General features: G+C 42.8%; 1 protein-coding gene across 6 annotated transcripts in view; it reads left to right on the forward strand.

Annotated features, from left to right (window-relative positions):
• The window catches only part of LOC124998712 (kinesin-like protein KIF13B), a 39,247-nt gene that overhangs the window by 17,561 nt on the left and 8,597 nt on the right, over nucleotides 1-13,089 (forward strand). For 2 of the 6 annotated variants that reach the window (XM_047573186.1, XM_047573189.1), the window contains exons 19-39: nucleotides 439-667; nucleotides 760-922; nucleotides 1,528-1,674; nucleotides 2,003-2,152; nucleotides 3,061-3,189; nucleotides 4,166-4,339; nucleotides 4,440-4,597; nucleotides 5,324-5,456; nucleotides 5,689-5,832; nucleotides 5,919-5,948; nucleotides 6,082-6,181; nucleotides 6,425-6,551; nucleotides 7,852-7,907; nucleotides 7,999-8,117; nucleotides 8,224-8,400; nucleotides 8,748-8,840; nucleotides 9,739-9,891; nucleotides 10,237-10,314; nucleotides 10,796-10,852; nucleotides 11,680-11,773; nucleotides 12,075-12,193. In XM_047573186.1, coding sequence (XP_047429142.1) covers nucleotides 439-667; nucleotides 760-922; nucleotides 1,528-1,674; nucleotides 2,003-2,152; nucleotides 3,061-3,189; nucleotides 4,166-4,339; nucleotides 4,440-4,597; nucleotides 5,324-5,456; nucleotides 5,689-5,832; nucleotides 5,919-5,948; nucleotides 6,082-6,181; nucleotides 6,425-6,551; nucleotides 7,852-7,907; nucleotides 7,999-8,117; nucleotides 8,224-8,400; nucleotides 8,748-8,840; nucleotides 9,739-9,891; nucleotides 10,237-10,314; nucleotides 10,796-10,852; nucleotides 11,680-11,773; nucleotides 12,075-12,193 — 2,630 coding nt within the window. The remainder of the gene's footprint in view (nucleotides 1-438; nucleotides 668-759; nucleotides 923-1,527; nucleotides 1,675-2,002; nucleotides 2,153-3,060; nucleotides 3,190-4,165; nucleotides 4,340-4,439; nucleotides 4,598-5,323; nucleotides 5,457-5,688; nucleotides 5,833-5,918; nucleotides 5,949-6,081; nucleotides 6,182-6,424; nucleotides 6,552-7,851; nucleotides 7,908-7,998; nucleotides 8,118-8,223; nucleotides 8,401-8,747; nucleotides 8,841-9,738; nucleotides 9,892-10,236; nucleotides 10,315-10,795; nucleotides 10,853-11,679; nucleotides 11,774-12,074; nucleotides 12,194-13,089) is intronic. The other 4 variants (XM_047573187.1, XM_047573191.1, XM_047573188.1 and 1 more) reach the window with 3 other exon arrangements.

Here is a 13,089-nt window from a genome sequence, read left to right on the forward strand (position 1 = left end):
AGAGTCTCCATCAGGTTCATCCAAACAGCTCGCACAGTATAATCCAAATATTTAAATCCCAAATGACTCCAGCGTGGGTTTATGATTTCATTGTTTAAAGTTAATGTCCTGCATTTCACACAATGCTCTGCTTTGTGTAAAGAGTACAGTGCTATATCATATGACCTGCCAGACGAGAGATAATGAGGTAAATATTGGATATGTAATATAAGCAGTTCCAGCTTATTTTGGGGAACTAAACAATGACAGAATTTACATTTCAGGATTAACTATTGTTTTAAAGTTCCCCGTCATTTTCACTGAATCATTTTCACTGAATCCACCGTGAGCTGAACTAACCTACCTCTAGATATTCATTTGTAAAGCTGAGCCTGTCACTTTTCTTCCTTGGTCTATCCATCCATCCATCCATCCAACCTGTGGTTCCTCCTCCTCTAGACCCCTTGCAGTCGGTGCTGCAGACCCTGGAGAGGCAGCACGAGGAGGAGAAGCGCTGTGCCCTAGAACGTCAGCGGCTGATGTACGAGCAGGAGCTGCAGCAGCTGCGCCGGCGGCTCACCCCCGAGAAACCCTCCCACCTTCTGGACTCATCAGGCCTCCCCTCCGCTGCTGTTGCTCCAACGTCACCTACCTCCAACAAACGCGTGCGCCGCTGGAGCGAGGACAGGTAGCACACAGCTACATGTGGAACCTCAGCTGTTCCCTGTTAGATTGATCCAAAAGCAAATCTTGTATGTTGCGTGTGTTTTTGCGGCGCAGGGAGGCGATGATGACTCGCAGCCTGCGGCGCCTTAGGGAGCAGATAGTTCGGGCCAAACTGTTGGCCCAGGAGGCCAGCTTCATTGCTGAGGAACTCAACAAGAGGACAGAGTATCAGGTCACTCTGCAGATACCTGCCTCAAACCTGGATGCCAACAAGAAGGTAGGGTGGACTTGGTGAATATGTGATGCTTTAACTTGCGGTTACGTGATGGAGCTCTTGTTTTAAATTCTTAAGGATGTGACCGTTTATAGGATAAGTGCAAATCTACAGCAACATTAAACGGTGATAAGTGAAATTATGCAAGAATATGGTCTGAATCAGATGTCAGATCGCTGCTTTCATTCATCTCTGTCATATATATGTATATAATGTTACAGGGCCTGTTATGTGTGTTGAATGTGGCCAAGATTTTAAACAGCAAGGTAAACATATGTTACTTCACTCTGCTCTGAACACTCGGTTACAGATGTTAGTGATGAGGTGACATTGGTTTGTTACTGGCTTCTTTGCACAGTTTTCTGATATATCCACAAAGTTTAGATATCATGTTTGACTGAACACCGTGTTTCAGAGGATTTTTCCAAAGTGCTTCTTTAACACAGTGCCAGAATAAAAATACAGAGCTGGAAGTTGACATAATATAAACTAGCAGCTGTCTGTAATGAATGTAAAGCAAAACCTATATGTAAATGTTGATCGGCCTTGAGTTTTTACTTCAGTTTTTTACTATAGTGAAAATGTGCTCTGTGTCCGTCTTGTCCTAGCGGGATGCGGTGCTGAGCGAGCCGGCCATCCAGGTCCGTCGTAAAGGAAAAGGGAAGCAGATCTGGTCTCTGGAGAAGATGGAGAACAGGCTCGTGGACATGAGGGAGCTCTACCAAGAGTGGAAGGACTTTGATGAAGACAACTCTGTGAGTGCGGATACAGACTAGAGCACAGACAGATGTTAGAATATGAAGAAATATAGAAAATGTGTATGTAGGTAGATAAATAACCACAGATAACAACTGACATTTTGCATCGTCATTCAGTCTGTAATAGTGGGGACACAAAATCTGGAAAGTTACAGCAGAGATTATGCAGATAAAACCTGAAGATTGTCATCGATCATAAAGGTTTCTACTTTTGCAATCATTCAGCTTTTTAAATGCTCTGAAGAGTTACAGAGGACCCTGCAGTTCAAGTGATTGATTCACTGCTTACAGCATTTTTTCTTGTTGTCTTTGTCTCTATTTCCAGGTGATGCGGTCCTATTTCAAACGTGCTGACCCGTTTTTTGACGAGCAGGAGAATCACAGTCTGATCGGTGTGGCCAACGTTTTCCTGGCCTGCATGTTCTACGACGTTAAACTGCAATATGCTGTACCCATCATCAACCAGAAGGGAGAGGTAGGAACCTACCACAGACAGTAGATATTCACCAGTCAGCCACAACATACACACACACATCGTCTTGTAGCTTCATCTCAGTGAAATAGAATTGCATATAAATGCATCAGACTAATCTCTCATTGGTTGGTCTTGTAGTTATTTTGATGATAGATTAATCACTTTAAAGCTTCAATAATGAATAAATTAACAGTGGAAAGAAAATGTTTTATTCATGACAAAGCTGGAGACAGTTTGCATTGCCTTTGGCCTGTTGTACTGTTTTTCAGTTCTCAGTTCCAATCAACCAGAGCATGCAGCTGTTTACAGTCAAAATACTAAACAAAATAAAATACCCACCAAAAAGGAAGAAGTACTTGGTAAACATAATGAACATAACATATTTAGTTGGTGGAGAACAGAACAGAGCTAAAATTGTACTTGCAGTATTATAGTGAATCCATATGAATGATAACATACTGTATGTTGGCTGTGTAAATAGTTAATTGCTTGCTAACAGGTATACCATGTCAACCTTAAAGGTGAGAAAATACTAGTGTTGGTTAAACAGTGAATTTACAGAACGAGACTAAACCAGTGTTGGAAATGGCCAACACATCTGTTAATGGAGGTTTAATTTCACGAAATCTAAAAAGTAATTACAGAGAAAGAAAGACAAGTAAATACCTGCGTGGTACATTCATCAGCAAGTGTTTTGAAAACTGCAATTAGTGTTCTGTCTTACTGACTAATCAGATAAACACATCGTGGCAATCTACACTGTTGTGGCATGATGCTTCAGTGACGGAGAAACAGGAAAGCGCAATTCTTGGCAACAAAAGTAAAACTCAAAACAAAGATGTTCATGCTGGCTTCCTTCCACAGTGACTAAATATGACACGGCTGCTCTGTGTGTCTGTGTGCTTCAGGTTGCAGGTCGGCTGCACATGGAGCTGTGGCGGGGCACAGAGAGCACTGAGCAGGAAGGTGCCGGACAGCTTGAAACTGAGCTGATCAGCACGGATGGAGATGCACAGGAGCGGAAGCTGGACTGTGTGGTGAGAAGATGAAAAGTGTAATGATTAAGAGGTCTGCTAGGAAGACATTCAGGCAAGCCCCATCTGATAATCAGAGTCCTAATATCTTCCCCCCCTAGGACATAGAAATTGTAAACCTACAAATGAGTGGGTAACTATAGCTGAAGGTGCTGCCTGTGAGAATGGCTGCCAGTCACATTGTTGTGTCATATATTTTATCAGCTCACAGTGCTGTGAAATGTGAGAGCTTTAATTAACTCTGAGTCAACTTTATTTCGTGGTTGTCTATGGCTTGTCTTTTCATATAATGAAATAAAATGACTTCAGTTGGGACACCTTTGCCCAGCACACCTTCCACTTACTTTAGAAAGGCTGCTAAAAATGTATCCTTTCATAGACTCCCACCAATGCACTTCTGAAGCATTAGTTGAACCTTGTTAATCTTTTAAAATGTTGTTAAATTACGATTCAGTTTAGTTCATTATTACACAGGATGAGATGTTACAATCCCTTGTGCCAAGATCTGAGGCAAAACACATTTAGACGCCCAGTCCAACTGAAAAAGCTAGGAGCTAGCAACCAGCAAGAAGACACCAGCTAACTAGCCTAGCCAACAGCAGCAGGCCCACATAATTCCATCTCCCAGTAAAGTGAGTGGGAAATGACAGCATTTCAACCAACCTGACAGTAGGGGGAGTTTTCAGTAAAAAGTGATGGGATATGTGATTATATGTCAACCAACACTTCTCCCTTGTGCCAAGATCCGGAGCAAAACGCATGTAGAAGCCCAGTCAAACTGGGGGAAACAAACGACCATCAGGCTAGCAGTCAGCTACCAACTAGCAACCAACAAGAAGACACCAGCTAACTAGCCTAGCTACATGGCTGCAACCTGTCTAAATCCTCAATCTAGAGCTTCAAACCAACTAAAGCTATAATTAAACTAACTAGTATTCGCTTAATTCTGTATATTTACTCCATCCTCATCTACTCTCAGGTGAAAATCCTCCAGGCCACTGGTCTTCCTCGCCATCTGTCCAACTTCGTCTTCTGTCAGTATCACTTCTGGGGTCTGAAGGAGCAGGTATTCACCCCTCCAGAGATGACGTCGTCCAGCTCATCTTCTGCTTCCACAGACCCTCAGTGCACTGTGGTCTTCGACAGTGCCAAGGTAAATATAGTTTAAACAAAACGACAGTGGCGGTGGGAAAACCACAAAAAGGGAGACGGCCATCATTAAAAAAAAACGTCTTTCCATGCTCTCTCCTAAGGAGCTGTCTGTGCCAGTGTCGGAGGACTTTGTGGAATTTCTGGCTGAGGGTGCCGTGGCTATTGAAGTGTACGGCCACAAACAAGCCAACCATCGCAGGAACCTGGCACTCTGGGACCTGGGAGTGATTCAAGCCAAGACCAGATCACTCAGAGAGAGGTCCAGTGACAAATCTCCTCCTAAAGCAGAGAACGGATAGTGTCTAGTATTATAGAGGAAAAAAAGAGATTTCAGGAGAAACATTTAAACGTGACATAAACAGAACAGATGGTGTAACCAGCAGCCTGGGTCTGTGTGATGTAGGAGTAGAACCGTCTGATTCTTGAATATTTAGTGTGCACAATTTCTGTTCCTTGGATTAAATCACGTCTAAAATACTCAGTTGGAAAATATTTACATAGGAGTTATAATGAAACAAGTTGAAAGCACTTAGCCAGATGCATACAGAAGAGCAGTTTTAGGACATTTAACCATATGCTCCAAGCAAGCAGTTCTTTGAAGTACAAGACTTTGAAGCATATAATATGTAGAAGAGTTCTCAGCGTAGTTATCTGGCTGCAGATATAAATGGAATGAATCTAGGGACATTTTATTCTCACACATACGACAGATATTTCAGCTGCAAAGTAGAAGCACAACTTTCCATTTAGCTTGCATTTATAAATATTCATTAGTTCAGGTTTTCACATTGTGCCTGCTCACTGAAAAAGAAAATACAACATGATCAAAAAATGGTTGGAATGAGTATAGAATGCCGTGGAGCCACATAGACGAAATAGCTTTATAGCAAATGAATACTTACTACAACTCGTTAAAAGCAATAAGCTCTGAGAAATGTGTTGAAGTCCACATTGTGTCTCACTCTGATGGTTTGGCTTCTGGCAGGTGGAGCGAGGTGACCCGTCGACTGGAGCTGTGGGTGCAGTTGATGGAGCTGAATGAGGCGGGAGAGTTCATAGCTGTAGAAGTTCTTCCTGCCAAAGACGTCCGCACGGGAGGGATCTTCCAGCTCAGACAGGTATCGTTAATCGCCGTGTGAATGTAGATGTGAACAGTAAAATGTAAGGAACATAACTAGAGAAGACAATCCCAGTTTATTTTGGCACTCAGTTTTTATTTGTGTCTGTGTCAAAAGAAGGGACGGCCTCTTCCTGTACTGCCCCTGGCTGTCCTCCCCATGCAGCTGAGAATAAATATTATTCTTTAATCTCTTTTTTGCGCTTTCATCTGATTTAAACCTGTGTATCCAGGGTCAGTCTCATCGAGTCCAGGTGGAGGTGCGTCCGGTCCAAGACTCGGGCACCATGCCTCTGATCACAGCCTCCATCCTTTCTGTGTCTGTCGGAGACGTAAAAGTCCGACAGATGCGCCCCTCCAAAAATGAACCACAATGGGTAAGGTCATGTGACTGTTTTTATCAAACTTTTGTCTTTTGCTGAATGCAGTTCAGTAACTGTTTCCCTGTCAATTCAATTTTCAGGGCGGGGATGAAGAAATGGACAGTTACCAAGTAAGTAGATCATCAGGAAAATGGCATCAAATGTCATGGTTTGATTTTAACAGACGGGACGAGGGCTGTTTCTGTTCAACTGAACAGGGTTACCACTAGTTTGCCTTTTGTTTTTGTTTGTTTGTGTTTGTAGGAGGTGGACCTGGAGAGGATGAGGGAGCAGTGGTTGGTCATATTAACTCAGAGACAGGAGTATCTGGACCAGCAGCTGCAGAAGATCGTCTCCAAACCAGGTACAACTGTGGAACACACACAGGCTGGAATAAAGAAGATACTGGATACTGCTACATCTTATTGACATGTATTTGTACTGTTTTTTAGCTTTCAGCAGCGTTATCACTAAGCTTTAATAGAAAGTCTTAATGAAGCGAATATAGATTCTTTCCGTTTATCTGATGTATTTAATGGCTTAATAGGGTTATGATATGTTTGCCATTATTCTCTTCGTGTTTATTTGCTTGCGATCGTGTATACAGATAAGTCAGAAGATGATGTTGAAAGGGAATCCCAGCTGCTGGAGTGTCGTCTTACCCTCACCGAAGAACGCAACGCTGTTCTGGTGCCATCGACTGGAAGTGGCATCCCAGGAGCACCGGTGGAGAGGTGTGTGTGTGTGTGTGTGTTAAGGAAACGATGATTATTGTTGATTGGTTCACATTTTCATTTGAGAGGGGTTTCCAGCTGGATAAAGATGTATTTATAAACATACATTACATTTTGCATTAACTATTAAGCTCGGAAAATAATGCACAGGTTCAAATATTCATATCTGTGTGTGTGTGTGTGTGTGTATATATATATATATATGTATGTATGTATATATGTAGCTGCACTGGTAGCTTCTGCTCTGCCAATATTGCAGCAACTGGGATTTGACTTGGGGACTGAATAGGCTCTCAGCCAATAGCAGTGAACCTGACAGAGTCTCGTGATTGGCTCAGCAGTGATAGGGGCGGTGTCCTCTGTACAGGAGGCTTATATTGACAGGTCTCGACTAGTGTGGCGCTCTGTGTGAAAAGGTTAACTGTTGAGACAGCTCTGTATGTCATCATCCCACTCTGCTGCATCTACATTCTCTTTGTGATGTCAGTTTATTGCTTATATCCAGCAAGAACACAAAGAGGCGAGCGACACACATGCACTGAGTAACTGGGTCGCTGTGACAGGATGACAGGAGAGCGTGCAGACTGCTGGTAGGACTAGATAATGTCCAAGGGTAAAAGTGGCAGTGCTGCGTAGGGGACACTCTGGACACGCATAAAGCACTGATCGCTGAAGTTCAGCAAGGTCGGCAGTTTTCGGTTTTTCCTTTATAAAATTTGGATGAAGAAACTTTACTGACATATTTTTAACTTGTCATTCTGTTTAAAGTGACAGTCTTCAAGATCTGTTGTTTCTCTTTTGTGGCCTCTATAGCAGTAAATGGTGACCACAAAACTGTGGAAATGTAGGGACTCTCATATCATTTCATCATTTCATCATTTTCCCTTCAAACTTTTTTTGTTTAAACATAATCAAACAACTCAGGCCCGGCCACATCACATACATAACATTAATCTGAACAGGATGTCCCAGCTGATGATGATGATCTCTCCCATTATAATTCGAGCCAAGAACAGGTAGAGAACTGAGGTGGAACCTCAGTCTTGAACGTACTAAACCTTACGCTCTTATTATGTTTATCTCTGTCAGGCCTGTTTGCTAGTAACCCTCACTAAGATCTAACTTTTCATATCAAACTCTCGCTGTCTCCTGCTCCACTCCACACTGCACACTCCAGCTAGATGTTAATTGGGTTTCACTGCTTGGGAATAGCTGTTTTATTAGTAAATAAGGATGAATGAAGTGAACTGTTAGTCCCTCTGTATCATGTACTAGGGGTTTAATCAGTGTTCCTCCACAGGGTTCCTGTCCCTGGCATGGAAACACACATTCCTGTCCTGTTCCTGGATCTCAGTGGTGTGTTCTCACAGTTTTCTGAAATTTTGCCAAATCCACGATTTTTCTACTGAGGAACAACACTCACATTATGTCTTTTTGTTCTGTCCAGCTGACGATTTCCAATCCAGTCTTTCAGCCCCGCTAGCTGGAGGGCTGGACGCACTGCTGAGCGGAGAAGACGACGACGACTTCGTTGAGATTCAGATTGTCAAAAACTACAGCCCAGAGGTAAGGAGACGGTAATAAACATGAGACATGGGCGTTGTTCTGCTACTAGATACACAGAGGGAAATCTAAGGCCGTTCATTTTCCCGTTCTTTTGAATGTTGTGCAGGTGAAGGTGGAGGCATCCTGGGACTCGACTGTCCACGAGTGCCCCCAGCTGAGCCGCGTGGGGTCCGCTGACCAGAGGGTTTACCTCACGGTCCGGACAGTGGTGCAGCTGAGCCACCCAGCACACATGCAGCTGGTCCTTAGGAAACGCATTTGTGTCAACGTCACCGGGAGGCAGGTGGGTCACCCTGAACCACAATGGACAGCAGTGACTCCACTAATTACTTGGAAGCCAGCCTGACTTCCCCTGCCCACAAAAGCTGTGCTACAGATAGAAGGTCTGGAGTCGCTCTGCTGGGAACTGATCATCCTCTGGCAGAGATCTGCCAATGAGATTGTTTGCTCAGTATTTATATGGTGATGGACAGAGCTCAATCTGTTCACAACAAAATGTCTCTGATTGGTCGACTACCCGCTCTCATGCAGAGTTCTGTTTTGGCGTGTTACCAGACTCATATTCTGATAAGAGCCCAGCCTGGTTATCAGCAGATTTTAGAAAACATTGCTGTGTGTTTTTTAATGCAGGGATTTGCCCAGAGCCTGCTGAAGAGAATGTCTCATCGCAGCACCATCCCTGGCTGTGGAGTCACCTTTGAAATTGTTTCTAACATCCCTGGGGTAAGTTCCAGACGAGAGCGTATTTCCTAGAACAGATAATAAAATAAATAAGTTAAATAAATAAAAGGAGACTTTATTCAATACAAGGACAAATTGAGTTCTTTTAGCCAGACAGAAAACTGTAGTGACCTGAAGAAAAGATTTTAAAGAAGCAGGTAGTGCTGCATATTCTTATTTTCTGTAGAAGAATGGCTCCTTAGCTTTGCTCTGATATTGTTGGAGGAGGAATTTGGTGTGTAATAAAAGTGCCGTCGCAACAGCAAATACATACTACTCCAGCCAAGATTTGTAGCTTTTTAAATCATCTGTTAACATCTACATATTGCATTTAACATTGTTGTGTGTGTATATAAAATAACATTTTTTGTATTTTATTTTTTCTTCCTGATTTTGCACACTTAACATTTGTATACATTTTGCTTTATACAGGGTAGGTATTTCATCAGTCTTCCTGCACATCAATTAACCATTTTAGAACCTGTTCTCAGTGTGCAAATAAACATATAACAAATGTTACTCAAGCTTTGGTTACATTACACATAAAACAAAAGCAGTCACGTTTCCATCAGTGGATTTAAATGATCAAACAAGTAAAGAAAGATGAATCATGTCATGTATCTTATCTTTTTATCGTTTTATAGGTCATGTTGATTGTAGATTTTTACTAAAGACCAATAACACGTCTTGTGGTCAGAGGCTGAATGTTGATGTATGATTACACTTCTCTTACTCTGCAGCTCACAATTCTATCTGTTGATATTTAGTATTTATTAAAAATCTTCCTTACGGACATCAGTTCTTTTCAAGGGATGATAACATTTTTGGAAGCAGTCCTATCAGTCTACTGGATGATGATAATAAACCGCCCATTGCTGACTGCCACCCTGCTGTCCCACAGGACATCCACGGCCCGGAGGACCGGGAGATGCTGGCCAGACTGGCCGCTAGCGCTGAGGACGACCCGTCAGCCGACAGTGAGGCAGCCATAGAGAAATACCTGCGCAGCATCCTGGCTGTGGAGAACATCCTCACTCTGGACAGACTCAGACAGGTCAGGCAGTATAAGACACAAACACATTTGGTCTTCATCTTCACATGCAGAGTAGCTGAATGTCTGCGCAGTCACTCATTTAACTGTGGCCTTTTTTGATTGATATTTTCTTTATGAGCCTAATTAAATCCTCTTTGTCTTCTTTGCTCATTGTGTAATTTTGGAAACTGTCATCCAGAGCCAAAAAGGAAATATGTTCCTCCGCCAAAAGTAGAAACGGATAGAGTTAATTAATCATTAATCCAGAGCGCTCCAAGCATCCAGATAGAACCACTAAGTGACAGCGCTTCCACAAATCATACAATTAGGAATCCTCACAAAGAACATTTGTGTGTTTGTGTGTAGGAGGTGACTGTGAGGGAACAGCTGGCAGTGAGAGGGAAAGCTGCCCGACGCTGCCTCAGCTCTCCCAGCGTCAGCCGGGTAAGACCACTCAAGTTTGATTTAGTGACTCTAATCTGCTCCACACATTAAAAGGGTCACTTCTGTTTTATTTCTCATATGGGAAGAGATATTGAGGCACTGATATTATCAATCTGAACGGACAGGAAACCTTCCACTGTTAATGTGTCTATTCTCTCTATCCTGGGACTGCTTTGTATGAGCTCATCTATTGTGTGTCACTGTTTAGTTGAATCCTGCTTTCCCTCAGTGTAGATTCCCTGATTTTTAAGCAGCTTCTCATACTGTCACCCTCCAGGTTTGGGGTTGGGGCTTAAGGTTAAGACATGATTAGACATTTCTAAGCTTTTCTGGTTGGGGTTAGAGACTTACTGCTACTTACTGCTAAAAACAAGAGAGAATAGCTGTTTGTTTTTTTTGTTTTGTTTTGTTTTTAGTTCACACATAATTTCCTTGCTATAACCCATTAATCTGTGTGACTAACACCTAACCTTCTAACCAGCTGTCAGCCAGCAGTCTGGATCTCTACTCCTCCACTCATAAGCTCAATGACTTCAAGGTGAGGCACATGCATCAACTAATTTTTGTTATACACTTCTATCACTGGATTAGTTTTTATGACATTTCTTTTTACTAAATGGACTGTAATGGATGCACGAGTGGAGAGTTGACACCTGTCTGTCACTGAGCAACCAATCCCACTAACCCCCACTAAGACAGTGACTAAGGGGGAGGAAAAAGAAAATAATAATGACAGCAAAACATATTTTTGTGTGTGTGTGTGATGACAGTACACAGTAATAAGGTCAGAAAGTGCGTAAAAACACAATAACAGAGCTGTAGTTGAGCAGAATCTCCAAGAAATTTGGCTGGAAAGTTGGGTGTTTCTCAGTGTGGCTCTGGATATTGTAGTCTTTTCGTACCCCAATACACCCGTGGCAGATTAAACACACAGGTTGGGCGTTTGAACGTGATGGTAAAAAAAAAAAACACTGTCAGTCCAGACAGTTTTCTTGTAGGTTCTAGGAGTTGAAAATGACCGTTTTAGATGCGATATCTTGGCACGACTTGTGTCTGCACCGCTAGCCACGCTTCAAAACTACGTGTTGCATTGTGAGTAGACTGTTGCTAGGACGTCTGAAACACTGTAGGAATTACTGAAATCTTGTGAAACCAGTTGCCCTCTGAATCTCTACACCGACACCACAGGCTGGACCACTTAAAGGTTACGGGCTAGTGATTGAATAGACCTGTACCAGAGGATGTCCATCAGTACTTGTGCAGTTCTTTGTAGTTACCAATAGATGCTGCTAAATATCCAAAATCATTGAAATGCTCCTTCCTTTAATCCACATGTGTCCCGTTGTGTCCTGTGTGCGTGTGCAGGGCTGGGAGAGCCATCAGGACCTTTCTGTGGCCCCCCCTCCATCCAGACGCACACTGCCCAGCTCTGTGTCCCAGAACTTGAACCCAGAGACAGGTACGACCGATAAAACCTTTATCTTCTAATGGAGTCTTTCTCCCGCTTTGAAGTTTCTTTCCCTCTTTGCTGCCTTTGATGTCATCAGATCTGTATTTGATGCTTTAGCCGCTGGCCATCTATATCTATTCTTTAGCTCTGAATCTCAATTTGGCACTTGTTTTTCTTCTTCGCGAACACATTGCTCAACTTCCCTCCTCCCTCCCTCAGAAAGCTTATCTTTTTGTACTTTTCTTTTCCCCCTCTGCCCTTGTTTTCTCTCCACTTCTGCAACCTCCTCTCCTCTTCTTTTCTCCGTCAGTGCATTCAGGCTTTGCTGCGTCTTATCTCCCTCCAGTGAAGGCCGTACCCAAGCTTCTGAAGTCACTGCTTCCTGGTGGGAAGGAAGATAGTAGAAACCAGACAGCTGTCCATCATCAGGTACATTCATGCAGCCCCTCACCAAGCTCTGGATTTAAGCCCTTTCGCTGCTCACTGTCTTATCAGGAACTCAAAGTTTATATGTCTCACGACGAGCTGAATCTAAATATCCGTTCTGCTCATCAGCTGCTAGTCCTAATTCTGCTGTTGCCATGGAAACAGAGCTATGTAGATGGAAACACAAATAATAGATAAAGACTATAAATGCCTCAGTGCGCAAGATTAGGGGTTTTCAGAAATAAATATGCAAGGAATACAAAAGTGCGTCTTTTCGAGAACAAGAACTGTATTCACCAAACATTTTCATGTAGCCATAAACATTTTATTGAAAAAAATGTGTGTTTTGACGGACTTCACGTATAAAAGAAGCCTTTGTTTCAAGCCGAGGGGATATAGTTGGACAGAAAGTAGGGATGAGAGGGAGAACCGTTTTGCAGGCACTGAGCTGACAGAAAATGTGTGTTAACAGAGTAGTAGGGTTTTGTTAAAGTTTGGTTTGTTATATGTTAAAGTCCTCAGCCATCCAGGTCATGGTGTATCCTGGAGGCAAAGCTGAAACAACAACAGCACCTAGGTTTTCTTGGAGAGGTTTCGTCACTCATCTAAGCTCTGGCTTTGAGGCACTTGAGCATCACGAAGCTGAAAACATAAAACACAAACTCCTGACACTTTCCCTGCGATTTGAGGGTTTGGCCTGAGGAGGTCTGCCAAGGTGGCAGCGCTGCTAATGGGGGAGAGACGCAGAAGAGAAAGAGGGCGATCAAAATTCTCAAGTGCTGGACGATCGTCTTCCAAGAAATGACAAACTCTTAAATATAATTAAGAATTCCTGTAAAACAATGCTTTGGTCATTGTTGAGGTAGATACTGATGTTTAGATTAAACACACTGAACAAG

The sequence above is a fragment of the Mugil cephalus genome, chromosome 21 (genome assembly GCF_022458985.1).
Source record: "Mugil cephalus isolate CIBA_MC_2020 chromosome 21, CIBA_Mcephalus_1.1, whole genome shotgun sequence".
In the NCBI taxonomy this organism is placed as follows: Eukaryota; Metazoa; Chordata; class Actinopteri; order Mugiliformes; family Mugilidae; genus Mugil; species Mugil cephalus.